Raw genomic sequence first — 15,571 nt, 5'->3', positions numbered from 1 at the left:
CCCAAGGCCGGACATGACTTGTGGCTGTTGCTGTGTGTGTGTGTTGCACCTGTGTGAAACCATGCCCTGATCTCTGCAGAAGTGGCTGAGGAAGCGTGCGTAGTACAAGTGCATGACGGCGTGCTCCTTGCCTCCGATGTAGACATCCACAGGCATCCAGTGATCCGCTCGGGAACGCTCAAAGGGCCTGAGAGAGGAGAGGAAAACCTCAGAGTGTGTCCTGAGAGAGCGGCCACTAGAGGTCAGTGACACACAGACAGACACTCAAACACGAGAGCGACCGCTCGCTCCAATAACACATTCAACTGAGGATTAAAACAATAAGCACACTTAAACTGTGATAAACAAACACATCGCACACTATAACCAGCTGCCAGAAGCTCTCAACTAATCGTACATTTAACCCAACCAGATGCACAAACAGTTGAGAACAATAAAAGGGCATGTATTTGTTTTATTCTAAATGAGTTACAGTGACTGTGACATTGTAAGTTGTGTTACTAAGAGAATGACTGATTGCTAACAGTGATTCTACTGACTAAAAATAACATTTTATAGGTACTCTGAAAGAAAATGTAAAATGTACAGCATTAGTTAAAGTGCCCCTATTATGCTATTTTTGTCAGTACCAGCAGATGGCGACTAGGGATGTCAAAATTGCCCAAAAATGACATTCGAATATTCCCTCTAAAAAAAACACACAAATATTCAAACTATTTGAACATCTGGGTGTTCTGTGACGCATCACGTCAATAACAGGACAAAGAGACATAAATACTTGTATCCACAACTTTCCCGAACTCTGACCTTTCCCATGATCACTATGGCAATGTAGAACACGCCGGTAACGAACTTCCGGTTTACGTTGGTCTGTACTGTTATCAGCTAAATGTTTGGTTGTATTATGAGGATTCAGGAGTAGACTTTTACAACAACGCTTCAGGCAAAATGATCACATGTCCCAGATGGTCGCATGGATCTGACTATCTTACAATAACTTACTAATATCTGTAGCACTACGCGATTCACCCGAGTTATGCGGCGCAGACATTTTGCCACTGTGTGGTAGGCTTGGCTGTTCCTATGAACCACACGAGAGTTACCGTCCGTCCATGCGCCTGTAAATCGATTTTATTTTATTATAAATAAAGGTTTATGTGGTTCTAGTTATTTATTTTGTTAGATATTTCCACTTTGCGGGAGTGCGGCATAATAATTTTATTTTCCCGGGACACGCACACAATAATATCTTGCCGCCCGCATCCGCATTCATCATCAAATATTATCCCACTCGGTTGTGTGGGTCCCTCGGGAGTGCATGTCGCTACACATTAAAGGACAACTCCGGTGAGAAATGAACCTACACTGTAAAAAATTTGTGGTGGTTTTTGTTGGTTTAACTTAAAAAAGTAAGTAACCTGGTTGCCTTAAAATTTTGAGTTTATTGAAATTAAAAAATTGAGTTGATACAATGAAGGAAATTAGTTTAATAAATAGAAACTCAAAATATTTTTGTATCTGAACCAAATAAAAAATTTGATAAATCATGAAAATAGCACAATTTGGCATGTTTCACTGCGTCATCAGAAATAACACACACATAATTACCCAATATGCTTACAAAATCTTTTAATAATCTTTTAATAAAGGTTGTCGAATCTCAAAAAATGTTCATTGTATCAACTCAAAATTGTAATTTCAATTAACTCAAAATTTTAAGGCAACCAGGTAACTTTTTTTCTAAATATTTTTTTACAGTGTAGGGGTGATTAACAGATGGTTGCCGAAAAGATCGTTCTCTGGGATGCGTTTTCTTGAAAATCGAATGTAAATAATTTTATCTCTAAAAACAGATTAGCTTATAATGCTAGTCTATGGGGCACAGGGTAGACACAGGGTGGTAAAATTAAATCGCTAGTTAATACCACTAACACGGCTCAAAATAACCTCACACTAACACGGCAGCATAATGAGGGTCCCTACATGCAAACCGAAGCATTGAGAACTTTGTAAGAGCACAAACAGTTTAATAAGAAGATACGTTGTAAACATAGTGCCTTACGCGTTCACGGACAGGCACCATCTCGAAAAACAGTCTCGATGAATCGATCTATGAGCGCTGTTCTAAGTGAGCTGGTCGATAGGAATTAAGTTTGTGAAATGTAATAACATGGACATTTTTGTATTTATTTATTTATTTTCTCTGTTGTGTTCAGTGTTTTCTTCCGGAAACAACGGACCATATGAGATTCCAAGTCACAGTTCATCACTTAGCAGAGCTCTCGTCGCTCGATGAGTCGAGACTGTTTTCCAAGATGGCGCCTGTCCGTGAACGCGTAATGTACTATGTTTATAAAGTGTCTTCTTATTAAATTGTTTGTGCTCTTACAAAGTTCTCAATGCTTCGGTTTGCATGTAGGGACCCTCATTATGCTGCCGTGTTAGTGTGAGGTTATTTTGAGCCTTGTTAGTGGTATTAACTAGCGATTTAATTTCACTACTCTGTGCCCCATAGACTAGTGTTAATAAGACTAACTCTTTACATTAGATTTTCATTAAAACGCATCCCAGAGAACGATCTACTCGGTAACCATCTGTTAATTACCCCTAGGTTCATTTCTCACCGGAGTTGTCCTTTAAATCTGTAAATTATTGAAAACAATAAACATACCCCTTGCAAAAAATTATACAGTTGTACTGCAGTATTTTAAATAGGTTAAACTAGTATACAAACTCAATAATTACATTTACAGAAATTAAATGTTAATTTTTATTACAATGCACTTAAATTAATTGAAGTTAATGCATCTATTTTCATGTTGATTAAAAAAAAGTCTACTGACAATGTCTGACATGATTTCAACAATTACAAATATGAGAAGAGAGCAGACGGATGGCCGAAGCCCTTGGCCCCTTAAATGTTTCTGATATGATAAATATAGCTGTTTTTACCTGACCGGAAAAAGCGGAAGTGCGCGCGCCGGTCGACTGTGTCCTGTCCCGTCATGATAAAAGTCCCGCTGCTCGCGAGCCGTGTGTTTGTATAACAATCTCTCCAGCGGCCGTGCTCAGCTCCACAACACTCGGTCCTGCTCTGCTTTACACTACAGTAACGTTAATAACCGCATCCATTAACATGATTTCTGCCCGAGTCCTGTTTTCCACCGGCTGTGAAGTGAAGACCACATGTCCCAAGATACTGCGCTCACACCTGCCGTCATCAAACTACACCTTTGTTTATAATGGCGCCCTCCAGTGGACGGAAAGATGCATAGTGCACCTTTAAAGCTACGCTGTGTGATATTTTCCCCCATCTAGCGGTGTAAAGGTATATGACCATCCAGTGAATATTAGTTTCTGTTCCTCGTTTTAACTCCTACGGTGGCCGATTTAGTCCAAGATTAACATGGCAATCCTCCTCTTCACATTCGACACGGTGCCATCGAGTGTTAAACCGCGAAAGGCGAAGCTTGAATTTATGGGTATGTCCCTCTTTGGCTAATGTCCTTTCAAGATGGAGGAGCAACATGGCAACCGGCATTCGAACCGCTCACCCGTATGTATTTTCAATGGCATATTATAAACTTACGAGAATACATTATTACTTGAAACAAGTAAATATACATTAATGAGCACATATATTTTTGAAAGAACTAAGTTTTTTAGCTAAGAATAAACTAAAAAAGTTACACAGTGTAGCTTTAAGGTCGCGACTCATGTCCCAAATATAGCAGGCTTTATTCAGTGATTGAAACAAATATTATTAATATTAATGACGTTTTACAGCATATTGAACGCTCCGAGCGAGCTGTGCTAAACATGGAGCTTTTCCTTGACATGAAACGGTAAATTATCAAACCAGTGAAAGCAGTGCATTTATCCTTTATTCATTCAATATCTCTTCAGTCGGTACAGTAGCCTACAGTTTATTAATGTTTCTGTTTAACATTAAATAAAATGAGGCATGGTATGCTAACTGTAGCTTGCATTCAACTTTATCTCGCGGCTCAACAATTTTACCTCCTAACGACCAAAATCCAAAGTACTTCCAGACATAGCTTTTTATATTTTGGAGAGTTAAAATCTCTTTCTCTGCTGCGGTCGAGTTGGGCTCTGCACTTTCTGCCATCTTCACTGCAAGACGCGTCCACTTTCAGAAGTGACTCCTGTGACCTGTCCCTGAGCCCTCAGGTGAGCGAGCAAAGCAGACACGCCTCGACTACCGCGGGCGTTTTTTGTTTTTGTTTTTTTCACTTTTTTCCTCACTTTAAAAAAAAATTTTATATAAATTTTCATCTTCGAAATTTGTTTTTTAAAAACTATTCGAAGATTATATATATATATATATAAAATCGTTGACAGCCCTAATGGCGGCCTCATTCCTCAATGTCTCCTCAATAGACTCCCAGAACCCACTGCTCATTATTGGTTTACTGGTTTCATCTGTGTCTTGTTAATCATATCATTTACCCTGTCTGTTTAAATGTTGTTTGCCCTACGTTCATTATGAAGTCTTGTTTGCTTGTATTGGTTTGCATGTTAAGCACTCCTGAGCAGTCTCTTTGTCTGGTAATTATTTTTAGAGTCTTGGATTCTTTGCTCCTTTGTATATTTGGACTGATTGAGCTTGAACCTCTGCCTGCCGTGGACTATCCGCTTGTTAAGTTGTGACGTAAGGAACACCGTTTCTGGGTCCAAGCCTCAACTCGTTTCACTTGAGAATGCCATTGACGCCCGTTTATGAGCGTGATTTATTCATATTAAACATCAAACGTTTAAAAAAGTTTAACATTTTAAATACTTACAGTCTACACAACAGTCTCTGTGCTCACAGCGTCACATACATTAATATTTTAACGATTTAAAAAAGATGAATCACTGTCTGGCCATCTGGAATTTTGCTATGGAGAAAAAGGTTATGATTATAGCTTTTTTTTGTAGTATTACACCACATTGTGTGTGTATATTATCACCGTTTGTAATTTTTCTTGTGGTATAAGATAGATAGTTTGGACCCGGAAGCGCTGCCGCGTGACGTCAGTCTTAACAACCGTATGACTTTTGAATTATACTTGTAAATAAACTGCATTTGGATCTTCACTCCTTCTGTGGAATGCTGTTTACACCACCAAATCATTACAATTTAAAAGGCTCCTAATCTTGTTTTGGAGTCTCCTACAGCAGGTTTACATGGATCAAAGGTCAAAAAACACTTTCTTTTTTATCATATATACTGCACATCATCACATTTTTTTCAAAGATTCTCAAATGACTGGATGGATGAATCAGACTCTAAAGTCCTGCATTTATGCTCGAACCCGACGGGCCCCGACTTTTTTACGCCCCAATGCAGGGTTTGCCAACTCTCACGCATTTGGCGTGACACACACACTTTCAGGCTCTGTGTCACGCTCTCACGCTGCCCAACTTCATCTCACGCCAAATTGCCAAACCTGCTTTTGATATTAAACAAAGCTATGCCTATAATTTTTTTTATTATTATTATTCTGCGAAATGCAAACAATAAATAGCGTTTTGCCGCTAATGTTAAAGCCAGAGGCGTTGAAAAGCGGAGTTGCGGTAGGCTCTCATCTCCCGGCGGTGTGCGCAGTCACGTGGCTCATGGAGCGCTCAATACTTCTAGCGCTGTGTCAATGAATTTAAATGGTTAAAGCGGATACACAACAGTATTACTATACAGATGTTTGCAGTTTTAGTAAGTTTTAGAAGACAGTACAGTGTGCATTGATTATTAAGTCAGCCATATTTACAGGATCGTTTTATTATGGAGAGTGATAGAGATGCAACATTGTTAACATTAATTTTATTCTTGTATTTAGCCCTCAGGTGTTCCTTACTAATTGGTCACACTCATACTCATTGATGGTCAACCCTATATTGTAACATACATGGCTTTCTTTCTCTTACGCTGTTTAGAATTCGTCCCGCTTGAAAATGAGCGCCATTTTATCATAGTACTCGTGGTTATGTCGTTCTTATGGGACAATTTCAAAAGTTGGAACACGAAAAATCACGTTCAACACAACCACATAACCCTAAATAGCGTAACTTATTGGGCTTACATTACACATTTGACATGTTTCAGCACTAATGACCTTGGCCTAGGCTATATGAGAGAAAAGCATAACACAAAAATAGCACACACAGCACGCAGAGATTAAATCTAAAATACATTATAGTATTATAGTTTAACACTAAATTAAGTTTTATTACTTAAACATGGTTAGAGACCACATAAGTTCGACACACTTGTCTGCAATTTAATCATTAACGTTACCACTAACCTGATGCGTAAACTGCACCCTCAAAATTGCTACTGCTGTGCTGCTGCTGTCTCCTGCTGGTGAAACCCGCGAACTGCGCAAAGTCCTCTGATCTGTAACAATCCTTTCGCAAATTCAAACGAGCAATACAGATCCTTATGTGTTGGCCTTAATAGCCTTCTTTTATAAACTATTGACTGGATTTGCGTTTTTTAGTCCAGTGAACATTTGCAATTCTAAATGTTAACTGGATTTGAAAATATCAATAAATTTTATGTTTTTTAAAATATATTTCTGCAGACTTAATATAATATGTCTTCTTAACTAGCCCAGGTAAGAAAATTAGTTCAACATATATTTTTTTGCTCTTCCAACATTTTATTAATTGCCGTTTTTAGAGAGCGTGTGTATTTCTGATTTATTGCGGTGCACATGCAGGAACTGTATTAATAACAGCACATACCATAGCCCAGCACTGACGTGGACGATTGATGTAACATTACAGGTGTCATGAACTGGCTTTTTACATTTTTTTATACTGTTGTCTGAGGTGAACTAATGATGTTTGTGTGTTTTACATTCAAAAACATCATAACTAATAAGTAATAGGTTGTTTTCTACACTGGTTTTGAGGCTCTCTCCTGAACGCTGGGTTTTGGTGGACGTGCCACTGGAGACTTGGAAGAAAACGCCCACTGCTAGTATTGGATAACATTTGCATATTTAATGAGCTTCAGCTCCGCTGTCATATCTATGGCCCTGTCAGTTCACATCATATGAGGGAGGGATTGTTTTGAAAGAGGCAACCGGAATGATTCTCTCAATCACAGGGCTTGTAACCGTCTTTATCAAACAAACAAAATGATATATTTCTCATCCACCCGTGATTGCTTGGAATATTATCTCTGTATTACATGGCCGCACGATCTGTGGATATAAATGTGAACACACACAGACCGACGTGCGCCCGGATCAAGAAAGAAATATTACCGTATTTTCCGGATTATAAGTCGCTCCGGAGTATAAGTCGCATCAGTCAAAAAATGCATCACGAAGAGGAAAAAAACATATAAGTCACACTGGACTATAAGTCGCATTAGGGCAGAGCTGGAGCCGCGCGCGCATGCGAGCACCCGCTCGTGCCCGCTTCACCGCATAACCGAGCAGAAGAAAGAAAGTTTGAAGTGAGTGAGAAACTTGTAAGGGACAGGCGAAAAGCAGAGGTTACTTTAACTGTGATGAAGAAGAAAAAGAAAGCTACTTGCGGACTGTAAGCAAGATGGCCAGAGCTGAAGAACGAGTCCACAGATGCTTGAAATCTCTGCCGGGAGAGGCTCAGCCGCGCGACACTGTGTGAATCGTTCTCCGCTGCATATTTTACTACATGCTGTTTGTATTTTGCAGAATAAGATTTTCTTTATGGGGGCATTTTGTTTGTGTTCAGTCTTTCTAAGTTGTTGTCTTTAAGTTAATATTAGGCTACAGGAGCAGCATAGAGCGCATTCTCGCGGCTATTCTTATTCTTGTCAGTCAGTATGAATTAAATTTGATATATAAGTCGCACCTGACTATAAGTCACAGGACCAGCCAAACTATGAAAAAAAGTGCGACTTACAGTCCGGAAAATACGGTATTTATGTCTTGGAAGCCCGTCTGGAAAACACACAGCCCCGGTACTACTATTATATATAAAAAGACGTTTTACTCACATAAGTTTGTTGCACCATTCCTGTCGGATCCAATATAGAAGCACATCATTGTGTCTGCAAATCCAGCACTTGAGGCTTGTTTACAAACGATTCCACAATGAAATGAAGCAAAAACACGTATACGGTCTTCTCCACATGAGCTGGAACTTAATTAAAAATAAATGAAGTATCACACACTCCTAATATTATGATCTGAAGGAGGCTTATGCAGCGACTGTGTTCTTCTACAATATCTTGCTATCTTCTTCCGCATTGTTATTGCTGCTGGCTAGCGTGATCCGATGAGTCGGTGGGCGGGGCTACTGAATTACACATGCTTATTATTCTGTAGAGGCGGTGTTTCGTCAGTCGATGACGTCAAGATGCGAACAGGATTGTTTTCTGGGCCCGGTGTCTATAAAAGCTCTTTGACTAACAAGGAGGTTTTCAGCTCTAAAACTTACAGGATAATCTTATATTACCATGACCTTTTATATATCAAAAACTCAACAAAAAGTTGATTTCTCAATTCATCACCCCTTCAAGATTTGCAAAACAATTCTTGCTCCATCCTTCAACATTACCTAAAGTAGTACAAATGACAGACAATCTGCATTGACAGATAAAGTTTTAGGTAATAGTGTCCTACAGCTGATGAGCAGAAGTATTTCAGTTAGACAGTAATAACGTGAGTTAACCGGAAGTGTATACAATATAACATATTGAACACCAATAGTATACATTAATAATTATTCATACTTGTAGGCTGTACAGGAGCAGCCGGTCCAAATAAACTGAGTAGTAACCCACCTCTAAAGAGCAAGTGTTTTGGGAATCCTGCGTTTGTAAGTGGACATGTCTTTTCTAGTGACGTTTAGCCGTAACTGATTGGGATTCAAATTCCTGGCGACTCGTTTAGGCCGTTCAAAGTCGATTCTTTCTTTTGAGAGACAATAACTTTATTTATTGTGCATGTCAGAGTTTCTGCTAGAAAAAAATGGTGCCGGTCAAAGTGACTGGAAGAGGCTTCGTTTTCCGGACATTTTGATGATATGCCGGTCAAATATCGCCTCTTAATTAGTAAAGTTGAGGAAAACTGAAAGCAGTTTATGTAACTTTAAAAAAAAAAGACATAATCAGGCCGTATATGCAACATGTTTATTAGCCTAATTTTCAAATAGACGTAAAAAAAAAAACATGAATCGACGTAAAAAAAAAACATGAACCGTCAATCAACCAATTTTGTAAACTATGGTTTCAGTCCATAGGCATAATTTGCGGGTGGGACGGGTGGGACATGTCCCCACCACTATTTTTAAAACATCTTGCTTCACGGATGAACCTAACTAATACAAACAAAACATCTCTGGTTAACTAGAAGAGCATCATTTTGTTCGTTTGTTAAATAAGAGGCGATCTGGCGCTCGTTGCCGCTGTTATCAGTGGAGCAGATTTCTCTCGCGGCTCCTGCAGTCTTCACACAGACAAGCGCTTTAATCTAACGCTTAACGCCGTTTCAGAGACTTTCTTTTTTTTCCGGTCAGATCACGAAACAAAATGCACAAAAACTGTCCCCGCTCTTGATGTACAACCACTGATGGTATTCGGTTTTGATGAGAGAGAAAATAGGCTACGAGGGCAGATTAGAAACGAGAACTTCTGACAAGTTTAACAGACTAGACCAGGGATTATAAGCAAAGTGTGCAAATCTATACGCCTTTATTCACGTGAAAAATCTTGGCACAACGCTATATTGTGTTTAGATGCAATAATTAAACGAGATCTATATCAATAAATTAACTATTTAATTGATTTCCGGACATCTTAATACAAATTTTTCTGCAATTGTTATTGTACATATTTTACATCCTATATAACATTGTATCAGCAATGCTACCCCTCTTAATACGGCATTGTAACGAGGTTCGCAGATGGGAAGGAAGGAGGCGGGAACCGGCAAACGTTCAACAACTTTTTAATGTAAAAATAAATAAACAAAACGAAAGTAAACCCGCGGGCAGCCCCTCTTGCAAGACTGCCCACCCACACATAATAAAACGTAAACAAAACTTAACATAAAGGCCTGGTCCTCTCTCGTCTTCTGCTGTGTTTGCTCCTCCTTTTATGCTCCCGTCACTTGGCCGCGAGACGAGACCGGTGTGTCACGCAGCTGGCACTCATTACCACTCGTCACCGGCCCGCTCTCGCTGTCCCTCGCCCCGCTGCTTGCTACAGCCATATAGTGCGTATCATATGCACGTGAAAAACTGCGTACCATATGCACGCCAAAGCTCATTTTGACGTATATGAGCGCCCCTCAAACTTCAAAATGAGCTTTGGCGTGCATATGGTACGCAGTTTTTCACGTGCATATGATACGCAATTTATATCCCACCAACTTTTTAAAACAAAGTTACGACACTGGGTTTCACATTTCATAGGTTAACAAACCAACCCCCACATAAAATATCCGAATATAGCATTGTTTTTACTCAAGAAAATTTTATTATAAACTCAGTATCTCTCATTTAGTTGGTAACATTCAAATTGGCCACCGTGTGAAATGACTCCTTGTCAAATGAACTTGAACAAACAAATTACCTATAACATTGTGTCGTGTCATTTTGGCTACTTTTTACGCTTTTTTGCAGTGCTGAATTGTGCAGCTGCCGACTTAAAATCAAAAGTTTCCAGTGTCTCTCAACAACTTGCAATGCGCATAAGCCACGTAACCTTGTTCTCCGCAAGGCGACTTCGCTGCTTCGTCTTTATCCGATTCTGCAGCGAGAACCCCCTCTCTGCAGGAACACTCGAGACATGGATTACACAGGCTATCTTGGCGAGCTTGGTCCACTCTGGATACATTTCGCTGAAAACACATATGAGGACTTCGCAGGCTGTGGAGAATTGAAATCCTCCATAGCCACGGAGCGCTGTCATGACAGCGAGGGCATCACGTCGCAGGCTTACGGTATCGATAAGAGGCAGTTTTAATCTGACAATTTGACCGAAAAGATTTCATTTTGTCGGACATTTAATTTTTTCCCCGGCCCATGTCCGGTAATTACCGGACAACGGAAACCCTGGTGCACGTTCGGCCTCACAACTTTGCAAATTGTTTTCATTCACAAAAAAAACGATATTACACACTGCATGAAAGGGACTATTCGAAAAACCATAATAGGGGCACTTTAACTAACATGAACTAAGGTTAATAAATGCAGCTGTTCATTGTTAGTTCATTCATGTTGGCTAATATATTGACTGAAAATATATTGATGTGAAAAAGGACCTACTATGCTTTTTTACATGTGTTTGAGCATGAGAAAGCTCTGCAAAGCACAATGTCCCTCCAGAGTTCTTCTCTATATCAGTGTCAGTGTTTGTGAACTCCCTAAAACGCCACCATTGTAGTCTTAAGTTTTCTTCCAGCAACAAACACGGCACAATATTCCTCATTTAAATAATTTAAATTCAGAATAAAGAGACAAGGTTGAGTTAGTTAGTAGTGTGTTGAAACTGGCAGTAATGGTAAGGGGTGGGACATTTCCCAAACACACTGGAAATGCTTGACCAATCACAACACTGCTTTAGCCAACCAATCAGAGCACATTGTGCTTTTCAGAGGGAGGGGCTTCATAGAGACAGGAACTAAACAGAGCGTTACTGACAGACTGGGAAGAGCTAAGCCGCAACAATGGAGAATATGAGAAGAATAATGTGCTTTTTAACATTATATCCTAGTAGAGCCTAAAAAAAACAAAATCAAGACTTTAAAAAATGGCATATATGGCCATTTTACCAAACGAGACCTTATTATAAAGTGCTTCCAATGTTGTTTAAAAAAAAAAAAAAATTCTTTGCTTCTTACTGTAAGTATATGATGCACTAATGCTGCCCATGAAAGCTTTGGAACAGAGTGTGAGTGTGCTGGTGCCATTTCATTGTGTGCAATGCATTACAGGGACAAAGATGTGACATTTTAAAACCACAGTTGTTAATCTGAAATAGCACAGCCAGATGGTCTTCCATTCCGAGTCTTGCTTTTTCAGCATCTCAGAATAGGACAGTCTCCACAAACACCTGGTGGGACAGAGGGAGCAGCTGAATCTTTTCCTTACCTCAGCGGGTTGTGAGGGTCAGTGTATCTGAAATAGTACCAGGAGGAATCCACAAAGGTGTCCATGGTGTCTGTTTCTCTCTCCGCCGGCCCTTTACACCTGACATCAACGGGAAGAATAGTATTGTAAGTGCTGGGCTATGCTTTTTAAAGCTAAAACACTTTCTCATATGCCAACATAGGGCCAGCTTTATTAAACAGGGCAAATTAGCACAAGATGGGAGCGGAAAGATCCACAATTAAACAGACGCATTTGGATCATTTCAATAATGACCAACACAATCTACCAAGAGCAGCACAAATTAGTGTTTGGTTTAAGACGTGTTTCTTTTAGGTGGTAAATAATGGCGCTAACACCAGTAAATCGACGAGCACAAACCTTAGTAAATCACCTCAGATGATTCATCTAAATACTCTCCTCACATAAATGTTGCGTCTGATAGGGAAACTCCAACAAATGCATATACAATAAGATCAGCTGCAAAAATAACCCTGTCCACACCTTTTCAGAGCTTATTTTTCACTGCGTGTCTTTAGTAAATCCTGACAATAGTTTAACACCAAAAAGGGTTTGCGCTGGAGCAAGCTGTTAGTAAATCTGACCCATAATATACAGGGTAACAAGTCATTCATAGGTTGATTTTCCTGAATAATGTAAGCACTGACTCTAACAAAACATTGCTGTTTGTTTCAGCATCCAAACCAACCCGACACAACAACAACGTAACCTCAAAACCAATGGTATGAGTTTGGGATAGGACTATAAATGTCATTAAAGTTAAGAAGATATATCATCAGAGTCTTGATGAACACATGGTTCAAACAGATGTTTACATGTGGTCTAATGAGACATGTTTACAGTGTAACAGGGTTGACACAAAGCATTTTTACTGAGTAATAATCGAACAAAATTATTTGTTAAATGAAACTATTTACTAAAATAAGATACTAGAATCGGGCGAAACTACCGTTTATTCAAATCATGATTTAATTTACACAACCATTCAAAATTATGAGGTCAGTAAGAGTTTGTTTTGAAAGAAAGAAATACTTTTATTCATCAAGTACGCATTAAATTGATCAAAAGTGACAGTCAAGACATTTATAATGTTTTCTGAAAAAAGATTTCTGTTGAACTTTCTAGTCATCAAATAATCCTGAAATAAAAATAGTATCACGGTTTACACAACTGTTTTCAACATTGATAATGATGTTTCTTGAGCATCAAATCATCATATGAGAATGATTTCTGAAGGATAATGTGACACTGAAGACTGGAGGAATGATGCAGAACATTCAGCTATTTTTATATATATATTTTTTTTATGTAAACATATATTTACATAGAAAAAAGTCAGTTTATCTTTAGAATAGCATTTCACAATATTACCTTTTTTACTGTATTTTTTATCAAATAAATGCAGCCTTGGGGAATATCAAAAACATTTAAAAAATCCCCAAAGTATTGATTGGTAGCGTATATGATTTCCAAACTTACAGAGACATAACTGAAATCCTGTAGCATCAGGGTAGGTCTCCGATTTACTGATAATAAATAATAAGTACTTGTACTTTAAAAGGAAGTTAGCATATATTAATTAGACACTAATCAGCTGTATGATTGTTCTGCTATAATAAGGGATGAAAACTACAAACAGTCATCTTCTATGAACAATTAAAGCTACCTAAAATTACATTAAAGGTGCACTATGTAGTATTTTTGCAGTTAAATATCCAAAAACCACTAGGCTTTTGAGTACTTACAATATCCCAAATGTTTCCAACTATTTGTAAATTGTGAGAAAATTGCTATTTTAACTAAGGACAGGGACGTGTCAGCATAGCGTTTGAGCGAGTCGTCTATATCTGCGCTACCCTCGGTTTCGGCTTTTATTTGGCAGGAGCGCTTTACTCTTAGCAGTGTGAACAAGTGAACCCACGGAGTAACGTCATAACATCATTTTAAACATACTTAAATGTACAGTCTTGTTCAAAATAATAGCAGTACAATGTGACTAACCAGAATAATCAAGGTTTTTAGTATATTTTTTATTGCTACGTGGCAAACAAGTTACCAGTAGGTTCAGTAGATTGTCAGAAAACAAACGAGACCCAGCATTCATGATATGCACGCTCTTAAGGCTGTGCAATTGGGCAATTAGTTGAATTAGTTGAAAGGGGTGTGTTCAAAAAAATAGCAGTGTCTACCTTTGACTGAACAAACTCAAAACTATTTTGTACAAACATTTTTTTTTTCTTCTGGGATTTAGCAATCCTGTGAATCACTAAACTAATATTTAGTTGTATGACCACAGTTTTTTAAAACTGCTTGACATCTGTGTGGCATGGAGTCAACCAACTTGTGGCACCTCTCAGCTGTTATTCCACTCCATGATTCTTTAACAACATTCCACAATTCATTCACATTTCTTGGTTTTGCTTCAGAAACAGCATTTTTGAGATCACCCCACAAGTTCTCAATTGGATTAAGGTCTGGAGATTGGGCTGGCCACTCCATAACATTAATTTTGTTGGTTTGGAACCAAGACTTTGCCCGTTTACTAGTGTTTTGGGTCATTGTCTTGTTGAAACAACCATTTCAAGGGCATGTCCTCTTCAGCATAGGGCAACATGACCTCTTCAAGTATTTTAACATATGCAAACTGATCCATGATCCCTGGTATGCGATAAATAGGCCCAACACCATAGTAGGAGAAACATGCCCATATCATGATGCTTGCACCTCCATGCTTCACTGTCTTCACTGTGTACTGTGGCTTGAATTCAGAGTTTGGGGGTCGTCTCACAAACTGCCTGTGGCCCTTGGACCCAAAAAGAACAATTTTACTCTCATCAGTCCACAAAATGTTCCTCCATTTCTCTTTAGGCCAGTTGATGTGTTCTTTGGCAAATTGTAACCTCTTCTGCACATGCCTTTTTTTTAACAGAGGGACTTTGCGGGGGATTCTTGAAAATAGATTAGCTTCACACAGACGTCTTCTAACTGTCACAGTACTTACAGGTAACTCCAGACTGTCTTTGATCATCCTGGAGGTGATCATTGGCTGAGCCTTTGCCATTCTGGTTATTCTTCTATCCATTTTGATGGTTGTCTTCCGTTTTCTTCCACGTCTCTCTGGTTTTGCTCTCCATTTTAAGGCATTGGAGATCATTTTAGCTGAACAGCCTATCATTTTTTGCACCTCTTTATAGGTTTTCCCCTCTCTAATCAACTTTTTAATCAAAGTACGCTGTTCTTCTGAACAATGTCTCGAACGACCCATTTTCCTCAGCTTTCAAATGCATGTTCAACAAGTGTTGGCTTCATCCTTAAATAGGGGCCACCTGATTCACACCTGTTTCTTCACAAAATTGAAGACCTCAGTGATTGAATGCCACACTGCTATTTTTTTGAACACACCCCTTTCAACTAATTCAACTAATTGCCCAATTGCACAGCCTTAAGAGCGTGCATATCA

The 15,571-nt window shown here is 38.9% G+C and overlaps 1 protein-coding gene across 2 annotated transcripts in view; it reads right to left on the bottom strand.

The window, feature by feature from the left end:
* The window catches only part of lars2 (leucyl-tRNA synthetase 2, mitochondrial), a 182,832-nt gene that overhangs the window by 58,030 nt on the left and 109,231 nt on the right, over positions 1–15,571 (bottom strand). For both annotated transcript variants that reach the window (XM_067449360.1, XM_067449359.1), the window contains exons 13-14: positions 12,094–12,192; positions 50–187 (exon numbers count right to left, since the gene is read on the bottom strand). In XM_067449360.1, coding sequence (XP_067305461.1) covers positions 50–187; positions 12,094–12,192 — 237 coding nt within the window. The remainder of the gene's footprint in view (positions 1–49; positions 188–12,093; positions 12,193–15,571) is intronic.

This window comes from Pseudorasbora parva, chromosome 7 (genome assembly GCF_024679245.1).
Source record: "Pseudorasbora parva isolate DD20220531a chromosome 7, ASM2467924v1, whole genome shotgun sequence".
NCBI classification, from domain to species: domain Eukaryota; kingdom Metazoa; phylum Chordata; class Actinopteri; order Cypriniformes; family Gobionidae; genus Pseudorasbora; species Pseudorasbora parva.
The sequence above is the reverse complement of the archived record's forward strand: the minus strand, read 5'-3'. Positions and strand labels throughout refer to the sequence as shown.